The sequence below is a fragment of the Melospiza georgiana genome, chromosome 9, assembly GCF_028018845.1.
Source record: "Melospiza georgiana isolate bMelGeo1 chromosome 9, bMelGeo1.pri, whole genome shotgun sequence".
Lineage (NCBI taxonomy): Eukaryota > Metazoa > Chordata > Aves > Passeriformes > Passerellidae > Melospiza > Melospiza georgiana.
In genome coordinates, this window is record NC_080438.1 from 15,325,928 (window position 1) to 15,338,602 (window position 12,675).

General features: G+C 41.2%; 1 protein-coding gene across 5 annotated transcripts in view; it reads left to right on the top strand.

Moving 5' to 3' along the window:
• EVI5 (ecotropic viral integration site 5) overlaps positions 1 to 12,675 on the top strand; it is a 72,522-nt gene that overhangs the window by 46 nt on the left and 59,801 nt on the right. For 2 of the 5 annotated variants that reach the window (XM_058029961.1, XM_058029964.1), the window contains exons 1-3: positions 217 to 234; positions 10,534 to 10,585; positions 10,841 to 11,070. In XM_058029961.1, coding sequence (XP_057885944.1) covers positions 10,577 to 10,585; positions 10,841 to 11,070 — 239 coding nt within the window. In that variant the 5' untranslated portion in view covers positions 217 to 234; positions 10,534 to 10,576. Of the gene's footprint in view, positions 1 to 172; positions 235 to 10,533; positions 10,586 to 10,840; positions 11,071 to 12,675 lie in introns of those variants that run through there. The other 3 variants (XM_058029963.1, XM_058029965.1, XM_058029962.1) reach the window with 3 other exon arrangements.

Consider the following 12,675-nt stretch of genomic DNA (forward strand, 5'->3'; position numbering starts at 1 on the left):
TCCGGCCGCCCGCAGGCAGCACGGCGAGGCAGAGCCGCCGCCCGCCCCTCCCGGGGGGCCCGCGGGGCCGGGGCTGCCCTCGCGGCGGCTGCGCGCCCAGTGCGCCTGCGCGCGGCGCGGACAGGGACGTGGCCCGGGAGCCGGGGCCGGCGGAGCGGCGCGCGGGGCTCGGCGGGGCGCGGACGCCGATGCCCGCACGCGCCGCCGCTTCCCGCCGCGGGCAGCGCTCCCAAGGTGAGGCGCGCCGGGCGCGCGGCCCCGCCGCGAGGGGCGGGGGGCGGCCGGGCCCGGGCGGGGCGCGGCGATCGCGGCCGCGCTGCGCCGTCCCCTCGGGCGGCGGCGGGGCCGAGCGGTGCCGGGGCAGCGCCGGCCGCCCCCGCCCGGGCCCTCCTGGTGCGGTGGGCGGCGGAGCGGGCGGCGCTGCCGGGCAGGGAGCGTCCGCGCCGGGCGGGGTGCGGAGAGGCCGCGCTGCGCGGCCCTGCCCGGCTCGGGGGCCGCGGGGCCGGCGTGTCCCGGCCCCTCCGCGCCCCGGCCCCGCGGGACACGGGTGGGCAGCGGGCACGGTGGAAGCGCCCCGAGGCACCGGCCGGGGGACGGGCCGCGGCTCGGCGAGCCTCCGGCGCCTCTGTCTGCAGAGGGCGAGTTCTGCCTTGGCTTATCGGCGGAACGCCGGGCCGGGAACCCGCGCGTCTGTCGTTCTTGAGCGAGATAATTTTCGGTTTTCAAAATAAATAACGATAACTCGTGCTGCATCAGCCTGAACGTGATTATATAATGAGGGTAAAAAGTCGATAATAATATTCTGGCTACTTACATATTCCAGGTTTAGTTATTTAGTTATGGCCGTGCTTCCATGTAACACCTGCTAATCGTCAGCATTGATAAAGCAGTTTTGTGGCAAAGGAGAAGTTGGCTTATACGATTTTCAATTTCCAGCGTGTGCTGCCATTAACACTGCCTGCATCAAAACATCGTACTCCATGTCAGTCTAGGATAGCTTTCTTTTGCAAAGATCACATGCAAAAGACGTAGAAAGGAGACACTAATACAGAGAAGGACAGATAATATTCTATTTTGTTTTACTTCTCTCCAAATTATTTGCAAAAAAATTTCTTTTTAACTCACTTTGCTTGGTTTACCTAAAGGAAATGGCAGTTGGATCTTGTTTGGTTTGCTGGTAGATAGCGTTAAAATGTTTTTTTAAATGTGCCCGTTTATTTCTCTTCCCTTTCCCAGTGTGAGTTGACAGCTTTGATCACAGCTCTGTATTTATGCTTATAAAGATTTAAGGCTTATTTTGAAATGCATAGATATGAGTTCTTTCTCAAGTAAGGATTAGGAGAGGAAATAGAGACAGCCAGTGAAAGAAGGGCATGATCAGAAGGAAAGCACTCAGTATTATGAGTCAGCATTGCCTGAATTTTATCAAGTGGGCTGAGAGCAGCTGTAGTGATTGTCACTGAGTGTCCATCCAGCCCCACAGTACTTTGAAGAGGAGCAGATGTTTGGAGAAGAAAGCTTCAACAGAACAGCCCTACTTCCTTCCCATGTCTCTTCCTACACTCCCACAGGTTGAGGCTTAAGCTCTTCTTGAGCTACAGCTAGTAGCTTGGATATTTTGTTTTGGTAATGTGGCTTTGTTTAGTTGGGTATTTTGGAATTGCTCTTCATATCTTTGTCTTCTGTGGACTTGTTGAATTGCTTTGAACAAGTAAGCAGGAGGTGGTTAGAGTAGTTGAAGAGATAGGAGAAGAGCCCTTCTAGATTTATGGCAGAAGAAGGGATGGAGAAAGTGACATGCCTAAACAGTTACTGTCAGTTTATTTTCTGGGTAAGACTGATGGTAAACAGAGAAGTTTTAAAAATGGGAAGACAAGTCCTTTGTCATGAAAAAACTTTGCTTTCATGCGTACTTTGCTATTTCAAGGTTCAAATATCACAATTTGGAAGGAGGAAAACAGCTGAGTTGAGGGTTTGCATACTTAAGACTGTTTACCCTTTCTTACCCTTAAGTTTCCTTATCTTGTAGAAAAAAGAAATTCTAATGCTTAAGAAACAGACAGAATGTAACATTTGCATTTAATTTTAAGTGTCAAGTGCATAGTTTATAAGAAAAAAATTATTTTCTGGTTGATCCAAGAAACAATAACAAAAACTAACCCTGAGTTTATGAATGTTGCTTTCTAAACCAGCCTATACTTGCCTTGATTATGGACTCTTAATTCTTTTTTGTAGACCCAATTAAAAAAGTAACAATTTTAGAAAAGGCAGATAGTAAATATTATAGTAATATGTCATTTAAAGTAGTGAAATGGGTTCCCTGAAATTCTTGACTATGTCGCTGAAGTTTGTAGGCAGCATGCTGAATTCAGCCTTGTGCCTTCTGTGTTTGTGACGCTGCCCATCACATGTTGTCGTGTTTGGGTTCCTTTCAGCTGGGAATACTGTCTTGCTTTCATTGTACTGATCTCTGCTCAAGTCTGTCCATTGCAGTGCATCCCTTCCTTCTCCAGCCAGTGGTGGTTGCGTGGAGTGGGGGGCTGGTGATGGATAGAGCCTGGGCCCTGCTCTGCCTCTGCTCATTGTACACATGGCTGTGATGTGGTTTTGTCATGTGTGTGTGCACAGAAACAGTCTGCTCAGAGCAGCACAAGTGATTTAGTGAATTGTCACTTTTCCATAATTAGTCTTAATGTCATCTAACTGCTGAGAACTCTGGAAAATATTCAGTTTAGCCATCCAGTGGTGTTTTGGGGACAGCCTAGGAAGTGTTGAGCCTGCTCTAGGGTGCAGGCAGTGGATCTCCTTTCAGTCACAATGTGAACATCAGTGATGATGTTGACAGCCCGACTGTCAACTTTGTTTGCTAATTGTCTGTAGGAGTGATCCTCCCCAGTCCCAGTGAGGCAGCTGTATATTTGAAGTAAAATACTAGGGTGAGTCTTAATTCTAGACAAGAAGTAAGGTGGTGTGATAGAATGTCTGTGGACACCTATTTTGTCCTAATTTCCTACTTAAAAAGCAGCCAAAAGCCATCATCAAATATCTTTTTGTTCTTTTGCCTGAACAAACCTTACCTGTCTCTGGTGAGTTATGTTACTTTATCATCTTGTCCGACCAGTATTGCTTTTGCTTCCATGGTTCAATCCTTTGAAAAAAAAAAAAAAGAAAGAAAAATCCAGACTTAGTATTTTGCTAGTAGGCTGTGTTCATGTATTCTGCCATATGGTAAGCTCTTGATCTTCCCAAACACCTGAGTTTTCTCATGGCCTATTGTCATGTCTAAATCTTAGTGATTCTTAACATAGCATTAAATATCTGTTTGATGACATCATAGCATGATCTTAGAATTTTGACTCATCAGTATCTTATATTGCATTAGCTATGTATTTTTTTTTCATTGTTTTCATCAGGCTGGCAGATGGGGTCAGTCTTTCAGTAGTGGATTGTTGTTGTCATAAATTACCCTGCACTTGTAGCTAAGAAGATGTTGGAGGAGTTTACTGTTAATTTTTGTTATAGAAGGCTAAAACTATCAAATGTCACTTAAAATGGGTGTTAAAAAACAAGTTATTAGTTAGCCAAAACCTAACATTTTGAACATGTACTGTTGACATAACTATTGTGTAAAAGTTAGTTTTATGTGTCTCACTTTTCATGCATTCTTCTGGATTATGTGTAGCTCAAGCAGTAAACTGCTTCCAGACATAGTAAAAAGAAATTCCAGCTTCTATGCTGTCTGAAACAGCAGAGCTAAAACTCAATATTCATTGAGCAAATTTTTTTCTCCATTAGAATGCATTACTGGTGGAACTTTATGGGTTTAGCTGAAGTCTTAGTAAGTATTTCTCAGCCTTTTGGAGAAAGATTTGTGGTCAGTCTTTCTAAGCCAAGATTGCAAAAGCAAGTTTAAATTCCATGATGAGATGTGTTAAGTTAAAATGGACCTGGGATTTTTATGTGAACTTCTTAGTGTCAGGCTGGCACAAAAAACCATCTGTGTTTCATTGATCTCCTTTCGTTCTTCTCCTGTTTTGAAAGAAGTAAACAGGCCCTTGTTTGCAAATAAAAGTGCAGAAGTCAGTGGCCAACTAATCAGAACATAACTGACTTCATTTGATGATGAGCAGATACATCATTTCTCTGAAGAGCCATTTCCCTTTTCTTTATTAAATATCTAAGGAAAATTAGATTTCTCTGTGCTGTGCTCAGAGAAGGCTGCTGGAGTGCTATTACAGGCTTGAATAGCATGGAGGGAGACCCTGCCACAGCACAAAAGCACACTGCTTCCAGTTATGCTCTAAGTGCTTGTGTAGGCAAGTCATGGCTATGGCAAGTAAATAGTGGGCAAAATTGAATATTACTGCAGGACCACAGATGTTGGCATGGATTGTGTTAAAAGAATTGACTACTGCTGTTTGCAGCTGTGTTTATATTTGCTCTGTTTACTGGATAGCTTGGACACCTTTCCTATGTGGAAATTACTAATTAGTTATGCATCTCACTGCTGAAACTTTTACATTTTATTTCTTGTCTGTCAACAGCTGCAGGTTACAATGAGTTGTAGTTCACAAGAAAGGCTGGCTACCAGTCAGTCATTTAGAAACTGTTTCACTTTGGAGTGTAACTGATAGAAAGGTGGCCTTTTAGCTGATCATTTGAAGGAGAGGAATATCCTGAAGGTGAGGGTCTCACCAACGTCTATCATGTGTTTTTTTTTTTTCTTCTAGGAAGTACTTAATAAAGTTTTAAGTGTGACCATATTGCATGAGGGACATGCTTATATTAATTGGTTTCTCCATTAAGTCTTATTTAATACATCCCTTTGGGAAGGGAACTGTGCACAGCCTGATAAATGAGAGATGAGCATTTTGGTTCTAACCTGCACATTGTGTTTATCTGGTCTCTAAAAAGGAGCGTTAGACCTAGAAAATTCTTGAGCTGCTAGTATGTAAACCAAGTTGCATGGAATGGTAAGTTTTCATCAGATACTAAATCGTTTTAAACTTACCAATTGAACTGCTTGTAAATTTTGTATCCTTTTAAATGAAGAGTTGTGTTAAAAACATTGATTTTGATTAAGGGTCAGTGAATGTTTAAAAATAGGACTCAGTTGTTTCTCACTTCCAAAATATGGACCTAAAGCTTTTAGTAAATTTAACTGCATTTGTGCACTTTTGTTTATTTCTGTTTTAATGCAGTGTAGATGTCAGACCTGCCTCCTTTCCAGGAGGAAGCTAGGCTTTGGGGAATGAGTAGGAAAGTAAAATCTGTAGAAAGGAGCTGTAATTATTAACATGTGTGCTTTGGAGTGTGTTACTCTTTTGTAAGTGCCTGATGATACTTGAACACCAGTTAAATAATTGAGTTGCATTTTACTGAAAAGACAAAAATCCCTGAATCTTCCAATGTAATGCATAAAAAAACTTGACAAGGTTGATTTTACTTTAGCTGGTTAATCTGATTGTTGCCTCTGTTTTGTTAGCCAAGGGCATGGTCCTTTAAGTACATGTGTGAGCCATTGACATGCTGAACCTCAAATACAAAGAAATTTTGCATACTGAGGTCTAAGAGAACAAAGGAAGTTTTCTGTTAAAGATTTTTAGTGTTTTAGTGTAGTCCATCAGTATTTTCTCTTGCAACTCTGAGGAGCTGTCAGCCACCTTGGGTACAAAAGCACTGTATCTGTTTATTTCCCCTTGAAAGAAGGCCTCAGTTTCTTGAAGGTTGTTACGGTCCTGTGTCAGATGTGAAACTTTTTTTTGCTAAAGGGCCATCTCTGGATGGACAGAAGATAGTGTCAGCAAAAGCACTGTTGGTTTGTCTCCTCAGCACACTGGGACAATGCCTGACAGACTGTAAACCACATTGGACTGCAGAGGTAATGAAAAACCTTGAATTGTTCTTGGAAAGAAATGAAATTTAGTACAACTTGGTCAGTGATGGAAATGGTACTCATATGACTTTTAGCAATGGTTTCAACCTTTAGTGGATTGCTACAACATTTCTAATGAAGTTCCTTTTTAAAACCTCATAAATTAGTTGTAGATGTGAACTGCCACTTTACCTTTCTCTGGGATCATCAAAACCCCATGACATGTTAGTCAGATGATGAATTTTAAAAATGATGCTACACTAACCTTTGATAGCCTAAATTTTATACAATCTAAAATGTTAGACTGCGTTATTTTTTTTGTTTCAGAAAGACTTGGAGAGCTAGTGTGTATCAAGTGAAATGGAAGCTAGGGAATGCTAGCCATGATATTCCTACTATTGTTAGGTTAAATCACAAGAAAAATCAGGAATATGAGCATAAGTGAGGACTTCTCACTCATGCTTTGGCAGAAATCAGTTATGAATTTTTATTGTAAAAGACGCAAATAAAGCTTATAGTGAATCCATGTTTGAGCCCTCAGTTAGGGTTTTAGCTTGTAAGGGAACATGATTGCTGGCTGACTCACCAGCTACATCTCCTGCATGTGTCATTGACTGAGTTGGTTTAATTTGTTCTACACATATTAGAATGCTATTAACTTGGAGCAGGAAGGAGACTGGGTCTATGGAATGCTATAAAACTGGCTTGAAACCACATATACAGTTTCAGACCCAATTATGTCAGACTTCTTTTTGTATGTAGAGTAGTGTGGAGATTGCTTCCTGTATTCTGGAAGGTCCCATTTCTTTCTCTTTTCATGAAGAGAAGAAATCATTGAAACAAATGATACATACAGTAGTGTTTGTGTGGGGCTTGCAGTTATTTTTACTTTGTCATGTGGTTAGAATAATTGAGACAGTATTTCAAGATATCTGTAATCTTGTGGGTAATCAAGATATCAAGATATAATTGTTTGATACAAATGTTCCTCAGGGAAATGCAGAAAAAAGGTAGTAAGCAAATTCAGCATGTACAGTGAAATACCTTTTTAAAAGAAATCTAAATAGACCTTTTTCAAAAAAAGATTTTGTCTGGCAAATACAAGGAGTGCTATCATAATTAGGCTTTCTGAAAGGTGATGCACATTACCTGAGTATTCTCAGGGAAAGAGGCTTACACGTTTGTAATGTGGAATGTTGCAGTCTACCTTTAGCTGGCCTTACTTAAAATATTTCATATGCAGCCTCATTGCAGTGTTCCTTTGAGTAATTTGGAAAACTAAACACAGTATTGTATTCCTCTTGGTAATAAAGCCCTGTAATCATCAGCTAATTAAGGATACTAAACATAAAGTTGAGATACTGAATTTTATATATTTTAGTTGGCATATATATATACCACATATCATGCATCTGTGTTTAGTATCAATGTGAACATTTATTATCTTTGCAGTATCTTAGAGGATATAGCAGACAGGTCTGTGTCTTGCCTGATTGACTTATCAGGTGGCTGAGAGTTGCTGGTAGCTCTGTTTTCCCAGTGGAAACTGTGTAAGAGTACAGAGTCTTTGGTAATTAAGTCTTGTCCCCCCCCCCCCCCCCATTGCTTTAAAGATCAAAGTGTTCAAATTCAAGGTTCACACCTTTCTTTAGGAGGGATCTGCATGACCTTAGGCAGGCACAAGCCAATGAATAGTTCCTGTGCTCTGGGTTCCTTGGGAAGCTGGGAGCAGTGTAGCTGTTAATAGGATTGGGAGCCTGAGTGAGTGCCTGCTTTGGAACTGGGAGATAGCTGCTCAGTTCCATGTGTCCTCCTGCACAGGGTAAGGAAGGATCTGCTTGTCTCCAGATCTAGCCAACTTCAAGGGAAGGAGTTGGTGTCCCAAGAGTGGGCTGGAAGTGGCATTTTTGTTCAAAATTTAGGATAAATTGGCAGGTTCTTGAGTGATCCCCCTCCAGAGAAAACACACGTTTTTACAATTGGTTGATTCTATTTTTGATCACACATCAATAATAATTAGTAATAGCTTGAGCATCCTGATGGTGTTCTTGGTTTGGCATACATCCCAGCCAATGTACGTTACCTTTGTACTCTTTGAAGCTAACTTGGCTTTCAGCATCCAAAGAATGCTGGGAATAAGAAGGAAACCAATTCTCTTTGCAGAGTTGCAAAAGTGGCTGAGGTGAGTTGGGCAAAGAATGCTGTTCAGTGGGGACTCCCAGCCTGGCTGGTCATCTGAGCGGGGATGGAGAGCTTGCCTAGGTCTGGGAGGTGTTGGGACTCAGGAGTGGTCTGGGTCGAGCTCTGTGTGTGTCAGTGGTTTCAGATAGCTGGCTAGAAATAGTTTTGGGGTACTAATTCTCTGATACATTCTGATGCACCTCTCAGCTGCCCTGAGAAGCAGTATTGTTAGGCACGTTGCTTTGACTGACTTAACTGCTGTCTTGCACAGTGTTCTTTGCCGTATATTTTTTATATTCTTCACACAATTGGCTTCTTAACACTTTTGAGTTAATTTTAATGCCCAGTGATGTGTTAGCGAATGAATGCTAGCAAGATTCTTGATTTCTGTCCCTACACCACCCCTGCTTCAGTTGTCTTACTGTACAGTATAAGCCTCATCATTTATAGGCCAGATTGACCTTGAATTTTGTTTTATGCCTTAAGTCTTTCCAGTTGCTTTACTTTGTGAAAAGAGAAAAATTGGGTGTATGGGTTTTTTCCCTGTTTGCACCACATAGGGTATTACTCAAAATCATTGCTTTTCTAATCCTTATACCTAAGATTCTTAGAGCTGTGACTCCTAAAGCCTGCTGTGTATGGCAGTATTTTACTGTGTTAAGATTGGCCCTGGTTCTGCCAGCATTTATTTTTGGAATTACTTGTGATATTTTAAGCAGTTTAAAGCCTTTGAGAAAATAATCAGTCTTAAGTGAGATGTATGGGTTAACTTCATTATAATGTGATTTTATTCAAAGTGAAACAGCAGTAATTTATCCTTTCATAGCAATAGTGAATAAAGGATATAGAGTGAGTGAAATATTAATGCATGTATTAAACTTTGAATTTTGAAACCTCTACTAATTTTCATTCCTTTCTTTTATAAAAGATGGTGTCAAATGCTAGTGTTGGAATCAATTTTTTCCCAAGATTATATTTAAAAGATATGTGTTGGGATCTTTGTGTTTTGGGTTGTTGCAGATTTTTTTTCCTTTTTTTTTTTTCCTTTTTTTCTTCTTTTTATATACCTGACTTTTGCTGTCCAACAGTGACAAGAACCAACTGGAACCTTTCTGATGCTTATGTTGGTATCTTACTATCCCCACCTGTGGTTTGCATCCCTGCCTCTGAAGACTTCCAGCAAAATTTGATACCATTTTCAGAATGAATGCTAATAAGCATATGGAAATTGGAAATTTCTCCTAGTCTTCTAGGAGAGCTCTTAGGTGTCATGTTGTTGATGGAGAGTAAGTGAGAAGGTTGATTACCACTTGTTTGAGTTTGGCCTGTGTTGTTCTGCTTGTTTTCTGAAGGCATTCAGTGGGTCTTCTTTTTGATATGAAGTGAAAATAAAATACTGATGGATTTGATTGACAGGAAAGTTCTTTGTAGCATTGTATCCAAATAAAAGCTTTTGTTTCAGCAATCAGTTACTAAGTCTATATGTTGTGCTTCAGATAAATGCACAGTGGGATGAGATGGAGTGTTTTATTTCAGTTGAAATTTTCCTTTAATTAGATTCTATTGGAGGATCTTGGGAAGAGATTTTTCTTCCCTGTAACTCAGTGTCTTTAGTATCTTAGTAATTATTTATAGGCTGTACTGCAGAATTCTTTGTGGCATTGAGTAATTCAGTGTTTTGAGGAAATCAGCAAAGTTCAAAATAAATAGTTACCAGCAATACCACTTCAGTTCCTCTTCAGCCTTGGTTTTGCCAAGTTTTAACATTTGCTAGGCAGCTGACTCTTCCTTTGAGGTGCACCTGGATTTCCTCTCAGTTGGGCTGGGGAGGGATTAAACTCTTGAGTTACTTTGTGTCAACGCCTCATATTTTCAGATGCTGAAGGGAAGCTCTAGTGAGGGATTCACTGGAAGATGCCTCCAACAGTTGCTCTTTTGTTCTTTGCAGTGGTCAAGAAGTAGCAGCAGATAATGGTCAGCACCAGTTAACCTTTGCTTTCCCAGGCCCACTGCTTTCCTGACTCTAGCAGCACCTCTTGCTTTTTCCCCAAAACCCTGGGGTCTATCCAGGCACGGTGGGACTGGGGATCAAGGGCACTTGGTGTAGAAGTGACCTGAAGAGAAAGTGAGGAGAGAAAAGAGGCAGCAGTGTGATGCCTTACTGTGAGACTTTGAGCTGTTGTAGATTTATGGGCATAGATTCTTGGTGACTGTATCCTGCACACTGGCAATGCTAGAGGATTCTTGGTGTACATCAGAAATGTGGCAGCCCTGCTCCTTGTCCTGGCACTTGAGGGGTCAGTGAAGGTGAGCAGTGGGTGGTCTGGGTGGTTACACTGATATTCTGCTTCAGTGTCCATCAGTAAAGTAGTTGATTGTTTCTGTATCTATATTTCTACAGTTTCTGTGCCATTATTTTAGTTTATCGAGATGTTTTAAAATAAGCTTTTATTTCTATTTATTTTTATAATGGAAAGTCGGAGCTGATCCTGGATCCTGTGGTATTTCTGTACTGCAGAGATGAGCTCTGTGAGTATAAATCAGGAGTTTCTCGGGGTTTGTCTTTGTGGATTAGCAACATACTTGCATGTTCCTTCTATAATACTGTATTGCTGGTGATGCTTGTGTGACTTCTGACAGCCTTGGGCTCCTGGAGAAATAAATAATCTCGGTGTTGCTTTGTGCCTATTGTATATTTTTTCCTCTGTTGGATGCAGCAGGTTTGCTGGAAAAAAGGAGTTTAAAAAGGACAACTTTTGCATCCTGTTCTTTGTGTCGATGCAGGTGGCGACAGACAAGGTTGCAGGCAAGCTGAGCTCCACTCTCTCATGGGTGAAGAACACGGTGTCGCACACCGTCAGTCAAATGGCCAGCCAGGTGGCGAGTCCATCTGCCTCCCTCCACACCACATCCCCCTCCACCACTCTGTCCACACCCGCCCTCTCACCATCCTCACCGACACAGCTCAGCCCCGACGACTTGGAATTACTGGCTAAACTTGAGGAGCAGAACAGGTGAATGGAAAACTTTTTGCTTTTCGAAGTACAGTAATGAGACTAAAATTGGTTTGTTGCAATTGTAGCATAGAGGCTGTTAAAGGGGAATTAGTTAAAAATTTCATGGCACTACACTTCAATTTGAAAGCCCAAAGGTTTAAGAATTTGTATTTTTGTGCTGTGTTTTTACAAGTTGTTTTTGCGAAACTCTAGAAGGTTTTTTCTCTACTGTTTTTACAGGAGTGTTTATAGCTGCCTCTAACAGTAAGAAATTATACTATGATTTTTAAAGCATCCAATTGAAAGTAAAGTATCCCAGGGATGAGACTCGTGTAAAACCTTCTTACCTTCTAAAATCATAACTATAATTTCTATGAATTTCTTGACATCTTAAATCTTTCTCAATTCTTCAATTCTTTTTTTTCCCCACTTTTATCCAGTTCTTGTTTCAGCTACATAACCTGCTATGTAGAGAGATAGAACCATGTTCAGCCACCTTCTTGCTGTTACACTAGTGGTGCCTGATGCATAATAGCTTAAATTAATTAAAAGTTAATTCCTGATCAGTGTTTTTGTGTCCATCTTGCCTTTGTATGTATAGAAACAGTTTTCATGGTAGTCTTTCCATGTGCCTATTTATCTGCAAAATTGAAGATGCAACTTTCAGGTGGATCAGTTGCTCTTGATGTGCACAGTGATGCAAATTCAAAGATCACTCCGAAATGAAATTGGACTGTAGAATTTCTTAATGCTGAATTTCCAGAAGCCATACTCATTTGCACTTTTGAGGCAGGACTCCTAAGTCATCTGTCCTTTTGCAAAATCTGGTTATATTTGACAAGTATGTTTCAGTAATTTTTTGAGAGGTTGGCTGTTAACAACTTGACCTCCAAGTAGATTTTTAGACTTGGCAGTTAGCTGCAGGGCTTTGTTACCTACTGGAGATGGCTATCCTTGAGCTGTAGTGAAGGTTTGATAATTTAGCTCAAACTAGCTTCTGTTCCAGCTTCTATGAGAGTGCTGGCCTTTGCACTGAAGCAGTTGAGGTACTCTCTTTTTGATTGGTTTAGGTTTTCTCTGGAGACTTTTTGCTTCTGGTTTTTTTGGTTGGTTGGTGGGTTTGGGGAGAGGAGGTTTTTTGTGTGGTTTTCTTTGGTTGTGTTTTTTTTTGTGTGTGTTTTTTGGTTTTTTTAAATATTCTTATTCTTAGTTGGGAGGGGTTGTTTGGTTTGAGGTTTTGTTTTAGTTGGTTTGTTTATTTGTTTGGTTTTTTCCCTGCTGAGTCACTTTTGAGGGTAGTAACTTTCAGTGGAGGAAGCGAGTAACTGGGGGGAGGAGAGACAATGCCTGTGTGTCACCAGGCATGTCTTCTCCCATGTCTGCATTCTGCAGCCTGATAGCACCACAATTTTAAGGGAATTTGATACATCTGTCCAAATTTTGGCAATAGAAGGAAGCTTCTAGAACCACATCATACACTCTTCCTTGTCTTCAAAGATGAACTCCATTTAATTTTTGCTGTGCAAATGAAAAATTATCAAAAGAAGCAGAAAAATGGTTAAATAGCGCTTTTTTTAGAAAGCTAATCTGCATTTAATCTGAGGCTTTCTAGTCTGTTCATGA